At 47.1% G+C, this 13343-nt stretch overlaps 1 protein-coding gene across 1 annotated transcript in view; it reads left to right on the top strand.

The window, feature by feature from the left end:
• The window catches only part of PIK3R5 (phosphoinositide-3-kinase regulatory subunit 5), a 104395-nt gene extending 92163 nt beyond the window's left edge, over window positions 1-12232 (top strand). Inside the window, exons 15-19 of the mRNA XM_050919244.1 lie at window positions 1118-1194; window positions 2923-3016; window positions 7126-7208; window positions 8774-8886; window positions 10363-12232. Coding sequence (XP_050775201.1) covers window positions 1118-1194; window positions 2923-3016; window positions 7126-7208; window positions 8774-8886; window positions 10363-10510 — 515 coding nt within the window. The 3' untranslated portion in view covers window positions 10511-12232. The remainder of the gene's footprint in view (window positions 1-1117; window positions 1195-2922; window positions 3017-7125; window positions 7209-8773; window positions 8887-10362) is intronic.
• Window positions 12233-13343: the final 1111 nt, after the last annotated feature.

The following is a 13343-nucleotide window of genomic DNA, read 5'->3' as shown; positions in this document are numbered from 1 at the left end:
CTGCAAGCGAACACATTATTAATTTGTTTTTTTCTTTTGGCACTGATTCCTTTTCTGTGCCCTAACTTCCTCTTACTGTCTCCAAGCAAAACTTACAAAGTTCTCTCCATTTAACTGGTTGGCCATATCCCCATAACTATGGATTTAACCACGTTATGCTTCAATAGTGAAACCCATCAACAATTTTCATCTTTAAACAGTTAGGGCATAGTTTTGAACTGGGTTTCGATGATGCAGTTTTGCACCCACCCTTTTGCACCTGCAATAATTTTGTCTGGAAAAAGCATCAGTGAACTTCAGGCACAAAATTTAAAGCCCAATTTATGATTGGTACAAAATATGCCCCCCCCCCCCAAAAAGGAAGCCCAGCTGGTAAACCAGCCCTTTACAGCTTTGTATTTTCCCCAAGACACAACACTTACCCAACAGCTCCTGCTAATTTAATTTAATTTTTTTTCATTCTGTGGAGAGGTCTCTGGCTACTTATTGTGATTTATGCTGAAAATCCCCCATTAGCTTAGTCATGTGAAGCAGCTTTTAAGCGAACTGTAATTTTCCTTTTTGCTCCTCTGTCACATTCCAACAAAACAAGTGGAAGGCGTTTGATTCAGTATAACAAACAGGTTAACACTGATCCCCTTGACATTGCTTGGCTGTCCTGGGTATACTGAACAGCATGTTTTGACACAGAAATGATTTCTGGAAGTGGGAATGGATGTCTGGCTTGGGATGGAATAGTGGAGCCCCATAAGACCAGGGTTCGAGTCCTGATGACGGTCTGAAGTAAAGTATTTGGTGGTGTTAGCTCTGTCCTTAATAGGCAGCAGTCTTTATCAACTAAACCACCACACGCAGCGGGAGGAATGGCTGGTCTTTCCTCTGAACTTGTTCATCCATCTGTAGTGATGCCCCATTCTGCTTTGTAGCAAGCTGAGGTACTCTAAGGCCACTTGTTCTGCTGTCAGCAGGACGCATGACTTGAGAGAGAGCGAGAAGCTGAACTCCTCAGAAACGGGGAAGCTTTTCCTAAGGTGGGAGAGATTGGTGTGAACATGTATTGAAGGGCAGGGAGAGAAAAGGCTGTTGTGTGACTTTAGCTTCTTTTTGTATTACAAAGGTCCAGGCAGCAAAAGGCTGGGAATCGACGGCGACAGAGAAGCAATCCCTCTAACACTACAAATCGTCCATAGCAAGGTAACTGGGTGGTAGTCCCATGGGGACAGAGGCTGCAGGAACTTCTTCAGCATTGTGTTGACCTCCACTGAGTCAGAGATTTTAGTAGGGTATATGAAGGAAATCTCTTTAAGTGGAGAGAGAAATAAACACAACTGAGAGCTACAATGGGCATGTTTAGTCTGAAGAAGACAAAGCTGAGGGGGAACCTGATAACAGTCTTCAAAGTGCTGTTCTAAAGACAACAAAGAGAAATTGCTCAAATGTTCTCCATGTCCACCAAGGGCAGGACAAGACATGATTGGCATCATTTGCAGCAAGGGAGATTTAGGTTAGATATTAAGAAAAATTTCTAACTTTAAGCACTGGAGCAGGTTCCCTAGGGAGACTGTGGAATCCTCATCACTGGAGGTTTTTACAAACAGGTTGGACAAATACCTGTCTGGGATGGTCTAGCTTTTGTCCTGCCTCAGCATTGGAGGATGGACGAGATGACCTCTTGAGGTCCCTTCCAGCCCTACATTTCTATGATTAGGAGAGTGTGTTAATATCCGTTGAGGGAGGATAGGGAGAATATCTTGTGATTCAGAGTGGAAGCTGATCTTTCCTCTCTGCAGAGTAGGGAAGGAGTCCCTCATACCATATTGCTGAACAACCAAGTGCATCGTGGGGGGGTTTGCCTTCAGGTATAGGTCGTGCATGGAGAGGGAGATCTGACAGGCTATCATGTCAGGGAACCTGGTTACAACATGAATACATTTTGAAGTGTAGACAGGACTTTAAACTTAATACTGAGCTGTGGTGCAGCCCTGGAGAGTCTGTGCTGTAACCAGGTCTCCACATATTCTTCTACTTGCAATGCAGAGAGGTTCTTTATGGCCATGTTGCCTGATAAGGGGAATTCTTTGAGTTAATTGATTCTCCTTGTTGGGCCCTTTCTGAATGGGATTGGTGGCTATTTAAATGACAAGAGTTTAATCCCCAAGAGGAAAAATTAATTACCAATCGCTGCTCATATCTCACTCTCATCTCCTCCATGTGTTTGTTTCTGGAATATGAAAGGAACCTCATGTGAGACCGAAAGAAACCAAAGTAAGGTGATATGTGAGGCTCTGAATTTCTGAAGGATAGTTGCAGTTTGTACTCTTCTGGCACTTGGCAAATACTAATAGTGTTTGCTGCATTTCAATAGATCCAGCAAATTACTTTGACCCTTGCTTGACATTAAAGCCCATGAGTTGGCTTCAATGATCTAGTCTGGTGCTTACAGTTAACTGTGGACTTAAATGCCTTGCTGGATCACAGCCTAAATGAGCTGAAAGCACTTTGGCTCCCTCTCCTCTACTTTCTGCTTCATTTATTGGCATAACCAATGGTGGCCTCCAAGTAAGCAGGAAGTATGGTAGGCCCTATAGAAATACTGGCTCTTATTTCATGCTGGTAGATTTCCGTACTAAAGTAGTAAAACTCCTGAGAACAATCTCCGCCTGCTTATACCACTCCTTTTGTTGTTGCCGATTCAGCACCCTGTTTAGCTATCGAGTGTTAACCTACTATTGGAATGGATGGGAAGCTTGGGCATCTGGTAATGTGAGTACGCAGCAAGTACATTTAGCTAAAGGTACCAGGACCATCCAGCTCAGTGTAAATCCAGTTCTCTAGCTATGTCAGCCAGAAGGTCAGAGATGAGCAGAGCAATATCAGGGTGGAATGTGACCCGTCTCTCTGACTTGTGCCTGGTCTCTGCAGACAGCAATCAGTGGAAGGAGCCGCTGGAATGATATTGAAAAGGTCTGCACCTCTGTCAACCTCAGCAAGACCTGTAAAAAGTACGAAGACCTAGGTGAGTGCTGGTGCCCTTAAACCTTTGCGCAGGGGCAGTGGGAGAGGATGGAAAGTAGACAGCGGTGGTGCAGGAGAAGATATTAGAGATGGCCTATGTGCTTTGGGGCAAAACAAGCCATGCCATCCTGGTTCAGGTCCCCTCCACCTTTAAGGCCTTCTTCAAGGATGAAAGGGCACTGCACTCTGTTCACTGCCCTGAGCCTTCCCCCAAAAGGTGCCATATGTGGCTCTGAGATATGAATGTCTCTCTATTGAGACCAGCAACTCCTCTCATGCAGGCAGCAGAACAGCCATCAGAGGGTGGCGACCTTCAGTCTGTGCTGACCTGATCTGGGATGAAATGGGTCACAGAGGTGAAAGCTTCTGTGTCCCGTTAACAAACCTCAGAGCCAGGGCTTAAATATTGTTTCCAAAACTATTCTGCATGGCGGACAGGTGTACATGGGATAAACATACCGCATGCCTAGGACAGGCAACAAAGGCCAGGAATGGGATGGTGTACAGGATCGGGGCATTGATTTCCCTAAGCGGGTTTTTTTTTTCTGCATGTTTTGTTAGTTGAAATGTTGTGCTGAGAATTGTTACGTTAGTCCCTTAGTAAAAGCCCTGGATTCGGACCCTCTGCCCGGCTGGCAGGAAAAGCCTGTGGAAACCTGGGGAGAAGATGCAGGCCTGTTGGCTAAAGCACTCGACCCAAAGCTCTGCCTGGCCCTGCAATAACTTTATATAGGGTCCTTGGAATGAACTAGACCTCTTCTGTGTCCCGAGGGAGGCCCAGGGCTGGCTGAGAGACTGCCGGGTGGAGATGTTGCGGGGGTGAAATCTGCCTAGTAGCCATCTCCTCGCCATCCCTGCCTCGCTTGCTCTGAAGGGACCTGACCCATGTCTGAGAAGGAGCAATTCAGTGACGCAGTCCAGAGCCTGCCACACTGCCTGTCACTCAGGTGGGCTGCCAGAGGGGAAATTGGGACCTGCCAAATTAGCAGAGGGGCACGGTGTCCCTGAATGCATAGTCGTTTCTGTGAGCTTCCTGTGCAGTCTAACATTGCCCCCCTTCATGGCAGCAGCCCTACAGCAATGGGGTGGCCTGCGCCTGTTCCGTTTTACTGCCGGGTGTCCCAGCTCACACCTCAGCCCACTATTGTGGCTGGTGCGACGATGCCCATTCCAAGGAGAACGTGCTCTTGGTGTTGCCATTGAGTTCCTCTTGTGCGGCTGTTCATCCCAGCCCACTTAAGGGACAGCCAACCTAGCAGACTTGGTGCCGCGTTACTGAACTGCTCCTCCGATATGGGTCAGGTCCCTTCAGGCCAAGGCTCAGACTCCATGTTACTGAAGCAGCTTTTTTGCCCTGGGAACATGAAAGTGTTGCTGATGCAGGGGGAAAAGATATAGATCATGCCAAGCTTTGGGATCTGCCCCGCTGGTTATAGCAGCTAATTGGGCTGAACAGGATCACTTCCACAAGAGCTATAGCGGAAACTCTCAGTGCCGGGACCATTGGACAGCCTGTCTGACCTGTTCAGTGCAGGGTATGAAATATAACGTACTGGGGATTATAACACAGCTCTGTCCCGTTTTCAAAGCCAGACGGAACGGTAAATCCATCTGCACCTTACGCTGACAGTAGCTAGCCTGTAACACTCGCTGCCAGAGGATGCTGAAGCCAGAGTTTAGCAGGATTCAAACTGTATCGGACCTGGATCTCTCCAATAAATAATATGAATAGTAACATTATGGCTATAGAAGCAACAGCCTGCTATCTGGGGCTAGGGAGAACCTCTCCTGTGGAAGTTCACATAACGTTCTCTATTCCAGAATTTCTTGTGCCATCCTTTGAAGCAGCTGGCACTAGCCACTGCTGAAGGCAGTATGTTGGACTCGGACCAGTAGTCTGACCTAGTCTAGCAATTCCCATTAGGCAGAGCTGTGCTCTGGTTCACCAAAGGTGGAGATGAGGCCTGGTCCAATCAACCCAGAGCTTTGGGAGGTGTTTGAATCCAGAGCTTCTCTGATATTTTGCCAAGAGCTGGGCTTGTGAATGGATGAACCCAGCCTGAGTTTTGGGGTTGTACCAAACGTGTGAGTCTTGGTGGGTTTGCCCTTGTTTGGGGTCTTCGCCAAAGATGATCAGAGCAGGAATTGGCTGCGGTAGAGAGGTGGCCATTGGAGGCTGCACAACACCTTGGTAGAAGCACCACAGAAAATAATGCTCTTGTAGGTGCAATGTAAGAACCAGGGAAATGTGCGCTCTCTAGTAGAGTTAATAACTGAACTCACAGTAGGCCAGTCCTCTCATTTCCTTGCTGGTCCCCCACAGCAGTTGGGTCTGTGTGTTTGTTTTGTTGGTTAAATTTCTTCCTTTCTTTAGATCCCTGGTAGTACAATGTGCCCTGAGCTTCCATGATAAATGTTTCAGCACTGTAGTCTTCTTAATGAGAGGTTATGGCTCTTTTGCTTGAGCACAGAGCTGCTTCAGCAGATTCACTTGAGAAGATCTTGTAGTATTCTGTTTCACTAAAATGCTCCATGTGATGCGCCTGGCACATGTAAATTTGCTATAGAGACAACAATTGGGACCAACCATTCAGATGGAGCAATAGCCAATGAACTGGCGCTTCTCGGAGCCTCTCTATCTAAAACTCTCCCATCAGCTCAGACACCTCCCTCTTTCCCTCTCTCCCTCTGGAAAAGCTGAAGCGTTGCTATTGCTTAGTTTTTGTTCACCAGCATCATGTTGCAGGCTGCAGCTATTACAAAGCTATATATTTCTGTTCTATTTCTGGAGCTTAACTTTCTGGTCTGCCTGCAAGCTGATTTAATTCTGGGTGTCTTTCTACAGGCTATGAGATGTCTAGGGAGAGGTTTTCCCACTGCACTCGAATTCCCTACATGCCACAGAAATTTGGGATTATCTTTCACATTCACTGGTTTGGCCACAGGATGTCACTGCAGCTCCAGACAAAAGCTGCTCACAAAATAGCTCAAAGCAGACCCAGCTGCTCACAAAATAGCTGAAAGGTGTCAGGCCTTTAGAATCATAGATTATTGGGGTTGGAAGGGACCTCAGAAGATCATCTAGTCCAACCCCTTGCTCAAAGCAGCACCAATCCCCAAATGACCCCCTCAAGGATTGAACTCACAGCCCTGGGTTTAGCAGGCCAATGCTCAAACCACTGAGCTATCTGTCCTCCTAGTGAAGACATGAAAGTTTTTAGGTCACTTGGCCTGCACCAGCTCTGGAGGGAGCTAGAATTTCTTCCAGCCAATATTGCAATTGTTGCTTTTGTAGATCCAATTTTTTTTAGCCCTTAATTAAGTTAATTGGCTTTCGGGGTAACGTTTATAAAGGTGGGTCATATTTGAGGCTGGATAATGATAAGTATTTCTTTCTGCTTTTCTGGTTTTCTCTCTCTGTCTGTCGGGAGGCGGACGGGGGAAGAGGAAGGCTGGAAGGAACATCTGTTTGATTTAGCTCAGAGTGTATACCTTAAGGCTGTTGTAGGTGGCAGCAGAACAATCTCTTTTTTTGTGCCCTTTATTCAAAGATAGATAATTAACTCTGTAGAGCTGAGATTTGGGATCTTGTGGCTCACAACAGTCCTGGAATGCTGTGGTGTCTAGCTGGGGATTTCCAATACAAACAAACAATAACAATAATAATACTAAACTCCTGTAATAATCTCCCTTTCCAACAGTCAGATGGCATTTTAAGGCTCCAGGGTTGTATGGGGACCCCTGGACTGGCCCATTCAAAGGGGTTATCAGAATGAGGGTAGCCCTCCGACTCTCTGGTATGGGCTAACGTCTACACTGCTTTGAGTTGCAGGTGTATTTTGGATATTGTTCTCGTGCAATATCCATCCTGATAGCATGACGGATCCTTGTTAGAGATACTTGGTGGAGAATGGGGTCAAGAGATCCCTTCTTGACTCTGTCTCCCCTCCCCCCAATTCCCTTCAGAGACTCTGAACTTTACTACCTGCCACTGACCAAACAAAGCCAGAGGCATGGCAGTTCTATGCCTCGGGTGCCAGAGAGACGATTTCAATTAAAATCCAAATCCTTTCGAGTAACCCAAGCAAACGCCTCCCTCCTGTGTTCCAGACTTGAAAACAGAGTGTCTGACTTTAACCATAACCGAGGTCGTCAAGAGGCAAAACTCCAAGTCAAAGAAAAGCTTCAATCAGGTAAATTGGATTGGCCATATTTGTAGCCTCCTCTAGGCTGGCAAGGAGGGAGTAACTGTGGCTCGTTCGCTGTTGGGGGAGGAGAAGGTTTGAGAGCTTCGGAGAGGCCAGTAACTTGCACCCGGAGGATCCCATCACAGTTGCCATCTCCATGAACTCTGGGGCCCTCACTTCCAGACTGGCAGGAAGGCCTTGCGTGTGCCTGCCCTTGGCCTGTGTTCACTGTGCCAAGCAAGCCTGTGCAGCCGTAGCTGAGTCTCGTGGCTTAGGGAGTCCTGCTTGTGGTAGCACCAGCATAATGAGAACTAGGATGCCAAGAGGCAGAGGGAAAATGCCAGGCAAAGCTGGAGCTGGAAAAGTTCCCTGTTGTGTACCCAGGGCTGTATCTGCACCTGGAAGTCAGGTGGCATATGCGTCCTGCCAGCACAGCGGGTGTTCAGGAAGCAATGCACTGCTGGCTCCGGCCAGCACTGGTACCTAAGCTTGTGAGCAGTCGTGTGTTGGGGGACTGGGATTTGGTGCTGTCTCTGGCAGATGTGGCCTGAGCACCTCACAGCTCCTGTTGAAGTCCATGGAAGCTATCGAGCGTTCAGCACATTTAAGAACAGATCACGTACGCAGATACCTAAATATGACTGAGGGACTTTATTATGGGGCCCCTCTCTGAAAATCTTGGCCACTGTATTTTAAAACTGATTGGTTACTTTAACAGCCTGGATGGGAGACTCTGAGCCCGCTGTGCCTCTAGCACCCAAATCCAGCTGTATAAGTAGATAGCTGTGTAAATCCTGCTTTCAGAGCCTGTTCCAAGGCTGGGTAGGTTCCTCTGTGTTAGTGTGTGAGGCCAGCAGTTTAAATCCGAGACCAGGCCTTTTCTCGTAACTGGGGACTCAGAGCTAAGAGAACAAGCTGCTACAGCTTGAGCTAACGGATGACGTCCCCTAGCAGGCATCTTAACAGACTTGTATCCTCATGGACTGGACCCCCTCGCCCACCCCCCAGTGGTGGGTTACACCAGCATGGACACCCAGTCTAGTATGTTATTTTACGGTAAGGAAGACAAATATCTCCTTGCGTACGTGAACGTCCAGTGTGAGTCTCTTGCCCGTGAAACCCTCCCTCTTGAATTGCTTCATAGCCCTGCCCCTCCCTGGGCCAAGCCCTAACACTAAGGCCATGTCTACATTTGGAGCTGGGGCTGTGATTCCCCAACTTGCAGAGACGTACTCGGGTTAGTTCTCATCGTGGGGTATCAGGGCTACAGTGAGCAGTGGCATGGGCTAGCCACCCCAGTGCATACCTACCGGTTTCAGGCAGCTTTATGTTTGGCACAGTGAGCCCATGACTCTGGTCGCTGCTGCCTGAGCTGCCGCGGCTACACCAGTAGCTCAAGGAGAGCTAGCCCGAGTACGTCTAGGCAAGCTCTGAGTGTAGACATACCCTAGAAGATGCAGCATACAGTGAATGGGATCCTGGCCCCTGGCTGCACACGCCACGAGGCCAAGCTATGCTGGCTGGAGAGCATTCTGTGCCAGACTCGCGATGTTTCTCTCTGTCTCTCACAGCAGATCAGTGTGTCCCAAATAAAAGCAGACAAGGTCCAGATCATTGGGGTCAACTGTTCCTTTGCTGTGTGCCTGGATCAGGATGAGCAGAAAATCCTGCAGAGCGTCACAAGGTAGGAAATTGCCAGTATGTCTTTCTGCGGCTGTGGCCAGCCTTCCTCTGGGGACATGTGCTGTAGGGTAAGGTGCCCCCAACAAGTCACGTGAGCCCTGAGGGGACTAACCCGCCAGGCCTCCCAGACCCAAATGTGGTGCTTACCCTTCTGAACCTGTGTGGACTGTCAGTGGCCAACGCTCCAGTAAACATGCATTTGAGAGGCTAGATGGCCTAAATGGCGCTCTGCACTGCATAGCAGCGCTGCAGATCGTGAGACCTGGCAGGAGCCACGGTATCATTCAGATCACGACAGCCATGTGCAGATGTGGGTACAACTAATACAGCCAAGCAGGAGCGGAACCTCAGTCCCAGGATGGATTCAGCACCAAGGTCTCAGTCCTTCTGCTGCTCCTTTCTAATTCTGCTCCAGGCTGGAACACTGGGAGACTGAACTTTTACCAAGAGGTTGAAGGTTTGAAATAAGATCTCCAGTTCCTAACGTTCAGTCACCCACCTAGGGATACAATGCAGTCAAGGATCTCCAAGCAGAAAGAGATCTTCCAGCAGGACTAATCAGTCAACCAGGGGAATTCAAGGCGCAATGAATACTGTGACTAGTGACTGTGCTGAGCATATAAACGGAGCAGACAGCTTCCAGACCTTGCAGGGATTCTGTCCTGGTATTGGTACACTCATCCCAGATAGTCCACATGCCCTTCAGTGGGGAGGTTATGAGGGGGAAGGGGAAAAGACAAATGACTGTCTGTCCATGAGTATAGCCTAGGGTATCGTTTCCAGTGGGGTATTTCTCCTTCTCAGAGAGAACCAAGCTGCATTACCAGGGATGAGATCGGATGACATGACACAGAGTAGTGCATTTTCACTTGGGCTCAATACCGGGGTAACTGGGTGAAATTCTCTGGCCTGTGTGGGCAGGAGGTCAGCCTAGATGAATGGAATCTATGAACATTTAAATTGACTGTAAGCAGTGTTGTAGCCGTGGCAGTCCCAGGATATTAGAGAGACAAGGTGATTGAGGTAAGATCTTTTACTGCACCAATTTCTGTTGCTGAGAGAGACAAGTTTTTGAGCTACTCAAAGCTCTTCCTCAACTACTTATGCTCCAGCTCGTCTCTTAATTCTTTTTACTGCTGCAAGATCCAAAGGCAATCATTTAAAACTTTGACACAGAGACTGCAAAAGAAAAAGTGTTCCACACTTCAATCCAGGAAATGCAAAAGTTTTGTGTTGTGGTTTTTTTTAGGGTGTATATTTTCAGAAGTGCCTGTTGATTTCGGATGCCTCTGCTTCTGGGTCCCCAGTCTGAACAACCTTAAAAGGGTTGGTTGGGCAGGTGCTCAGCACTTCTGCCAATCGGGCCCCTCTCTGAGGGCGCATATGGTCCCTGTAACTTGAATTCCATGGCATACGTTCTTATTGCACTCCCAGCCTGTCCCAGCCCTGTGATTTCCATTGCTCATTTTATCTGCAGGTGTGAGGTCTCCGCGTGCTACAAACCCAGGGATGGTGAACCCTGCACACTGAGGACATCCCCTTTGGATCACCTCCCTCAAGACCAGCCTGAGCTTTGTTCTCTTCTGTGCTTGCCCATTGCCACCTTCAGCGGCGCACTGCCATAGAAGAACCAGCAAGGCTAGGGTAACCTCCCAGGCCCCATGCCGCCTCAGACCAGACTTGCCTCCAGCCAATCCTGATAATTGCCAGAGCAGCCCCTGGAAGAGGAAATGTATTGCACTCCCTTGAGTCAGGGAACTAGACCTTCCTGCACCCAACCATCTTGCAATGTGAAGCATTAGTACAATGAATGAGCTACCCCCGGCCTGCGTTTAGCATGCCCTTGAGAAATGGAGGCCTCACTTCAAAGCTCTGGTAGCTGTCACAGTTCATGGCCTCTGGGAGGGAAGTGGGTTCCTTGCCATCTCTAGATGGCGCTGCTGTTAGCAGGGTGGGGCAGGGAGAGGAGTACCACTGTCCTGATCAGCTGTACTTGCAGCCAGTGTAGATACTGGAGAGATTGTGATAGGCGGTTTTGGGGACACACAAAGATAACGAGTCTCCTTAAACAGCTGGAGAGTTTCAAACTAACCTCCAGACAATATCCTGATGATGCTTCACCCAAAGCAAATTTGAAGATCTCTGTTAATGTTACAAATTCTTCGGAGTCAAGGGACAAGTTTACTCTGAATTATTTGGGGGCTTATTTGTCCTACAGGCACAAAGATGAGGGCTGCGTTTAGGGCAAGGAGTTGAATGTGGCTTGCAAACCATGGCTTGGGTGCCAGTGATCTAGTGCAATAGGCAACTTCTGGGCATACATTGGTCTATGCATCATGTTACATTTACTGTAAAGCTAGGTCACCAGAGTGATCAACCTCTGTGTCCTGCTAAGTCTCTGAAAGCACAAATTCTGGGGGAGACACAAACTCCCTTGTTCAGTTAATGCTCCCGTGGCCAGCTTACCTGCACTGAATGCTGGGTTAGAAACACCCTGGAGAGGTGAATGTATAGTGCTGATGGAATTGCACTCACAGTTCAGGGCAGGGGGGGAGCCGAGTACTGGGGAGGCCACGTTATTGAGTGGAGTCAATTTTAAATATACCAGAGAGACAGCTTTGCTGCGAAAGGCCCTGGAACCAAAAACACTAGTAACACAGCGGTTATAGGATGCCGAGCTCCCTGAGAGAACCTCTCTCTCCAGCAGGAGACAGTTAACTCCCTTCTTGTTAAAAGGCTGTAGGTGCAAGGTGCCAAGAAGGTGCAATGGCTGTGGGTGCAATCTGACCACAGAAGCAAGGGAAGGTAGAACAGCCTTGTTTGCTACTCTTCACCACAAAGCTATTTATTAGTGTTGGTTGGCTTACTGCCCTGTTACTAGCACGCCAAAGCACTCATGCTTCTGCTGCCTCACGTGTGCAGGCGGTTCTGAACACCAGGGTAGGCTCAATCACTGGCTAAAACGCCCTTTTGCCAGTCCAGAAGGGGATCGCTGCACCTTATCCTGTCACAACAGTGTAATCTGTGATCTTGACATCCATGGCTAAGTAGATTCCGCCCTGTTAACATTGTAAACACTGATGCTTTCGCTGACCACACAAAAATATTGGAGAGCAGAATTTCCCTGTGATAAATTAAAACAAGCACAAAACTCTAGGAATGTATAACCCCATTAAGGATTTTGGGCCTACGATGCTTTTTTTTAATGATAGAAGTTTGTTTCAGGTTGAACTGTATATATGTTGAACATCAGCAAGTTTGTGCGTCTGTGATCATTTGTAAAATATTGTTCAAAGAACTTTTAAGAAAACTGTAAAATATTAAACGTTGATTTATTTCAAGAGCAATGTGAGTGCAGAGTTTGTGTACTCAATAAAACATGGTGCGTGCCAAGCAATTCCTGATCCTGAAAGGGGAATGATGTGAGGCATTGGAGCTGTATCCTTTCAAATGCAGTGATGGCTGGAGCTGGATGGTTTGCAGGGGTTGAACCCATGACTCCTGGATCTAAAAAGATTTAACCTCTGCAGCTTGAGCTGAAGTATTGGACATATTACTCATAAACTTATATAGTCTAGCCACTAAGGGGAAGTGAGGACCCACACTGTGTTAATTTGAGTTACATATGCTTTTCCATAAAAAGAGTGACTGTACACAGTAAGTCTAAAATAGCTTTACATCAGATAGAAGAGAGAGAACAAAAGTAAAGTCTCCACAAGAGAGCACAGTCTTTGTGTTTCTTCTGTAATACGCTGCAGCCACTCTTGCGCTGTTCTTGTTTTCAAGATAAATAAGGGAAATTTTTTTGCAGGGCTGCAAGTCTTGCTGCTCCTATGACCACAAATAAAGTTACACCAGCTTGCATTGTGATATATCCAAGAAAGAGGATGTGTTACCCCTTACAGAAAAAACGACTGGCATAGACTAAGAGGCTCTAGTAACCTTGTGATAAGGTTAGGACAACTCCTATGTATCCAGGATATCTTTTCTTTTCACCCAGCAAATGTTGCATTCTGGCCTGTGCCTTTCTAGCCAATACTCCCCCCACCATCCAAAACCACAAAAAAGGAAATAGCCCCCCTCCAATATTAAATGAGACTTCAAAAAATAATTATGACTAATTGTTTCAAGTGTACCCACACCCCTGTGTGTTCCCTTTCTGGGGAAATTCAAGAAAACAAGATGTTTTTTAGTTCCTTCAGACATTCCAGCTAAATTCCAGTGAATAAGCTTGGAAAAAAATGCAATCTTTTCATGAACAGCTTGAACAAAGAGAAGGTGACAGCTTTATATATAAACAACCTTTTAGGAATTGTCCACCGAGCACTATTTTAATTCTGATCAGAGCTGGTTGAAAATTTTATCAATTTTTAATTAAAATGGCTTTTGAAGGAAACAAATACTTCCACTTTTTTCTTTAATTTTTCAAAAATGAATTTTTTTCAGTTTATTTTTAAA

Source organism: Gopherus flavomarginatus, chromosome 12 (assembly GCF_025201925.1).
Source record: "Gopherus flavomarginatus isolate rGopFla2 chromosome 12, rGopFla2.mat.asm, whole genome shotgun sequence".
NCBI classification, from domain to species: domain Eukaryota; kingdom Metazoa; phylum Chordata; order Testudines; family Testudinidae; genus Gopherus; species Gopherus flavomarginatus.
Note: the sequence above shows the minus strand (reverse complement) of the source record. Positions and strands in the feature narration are given on the sequence as shown.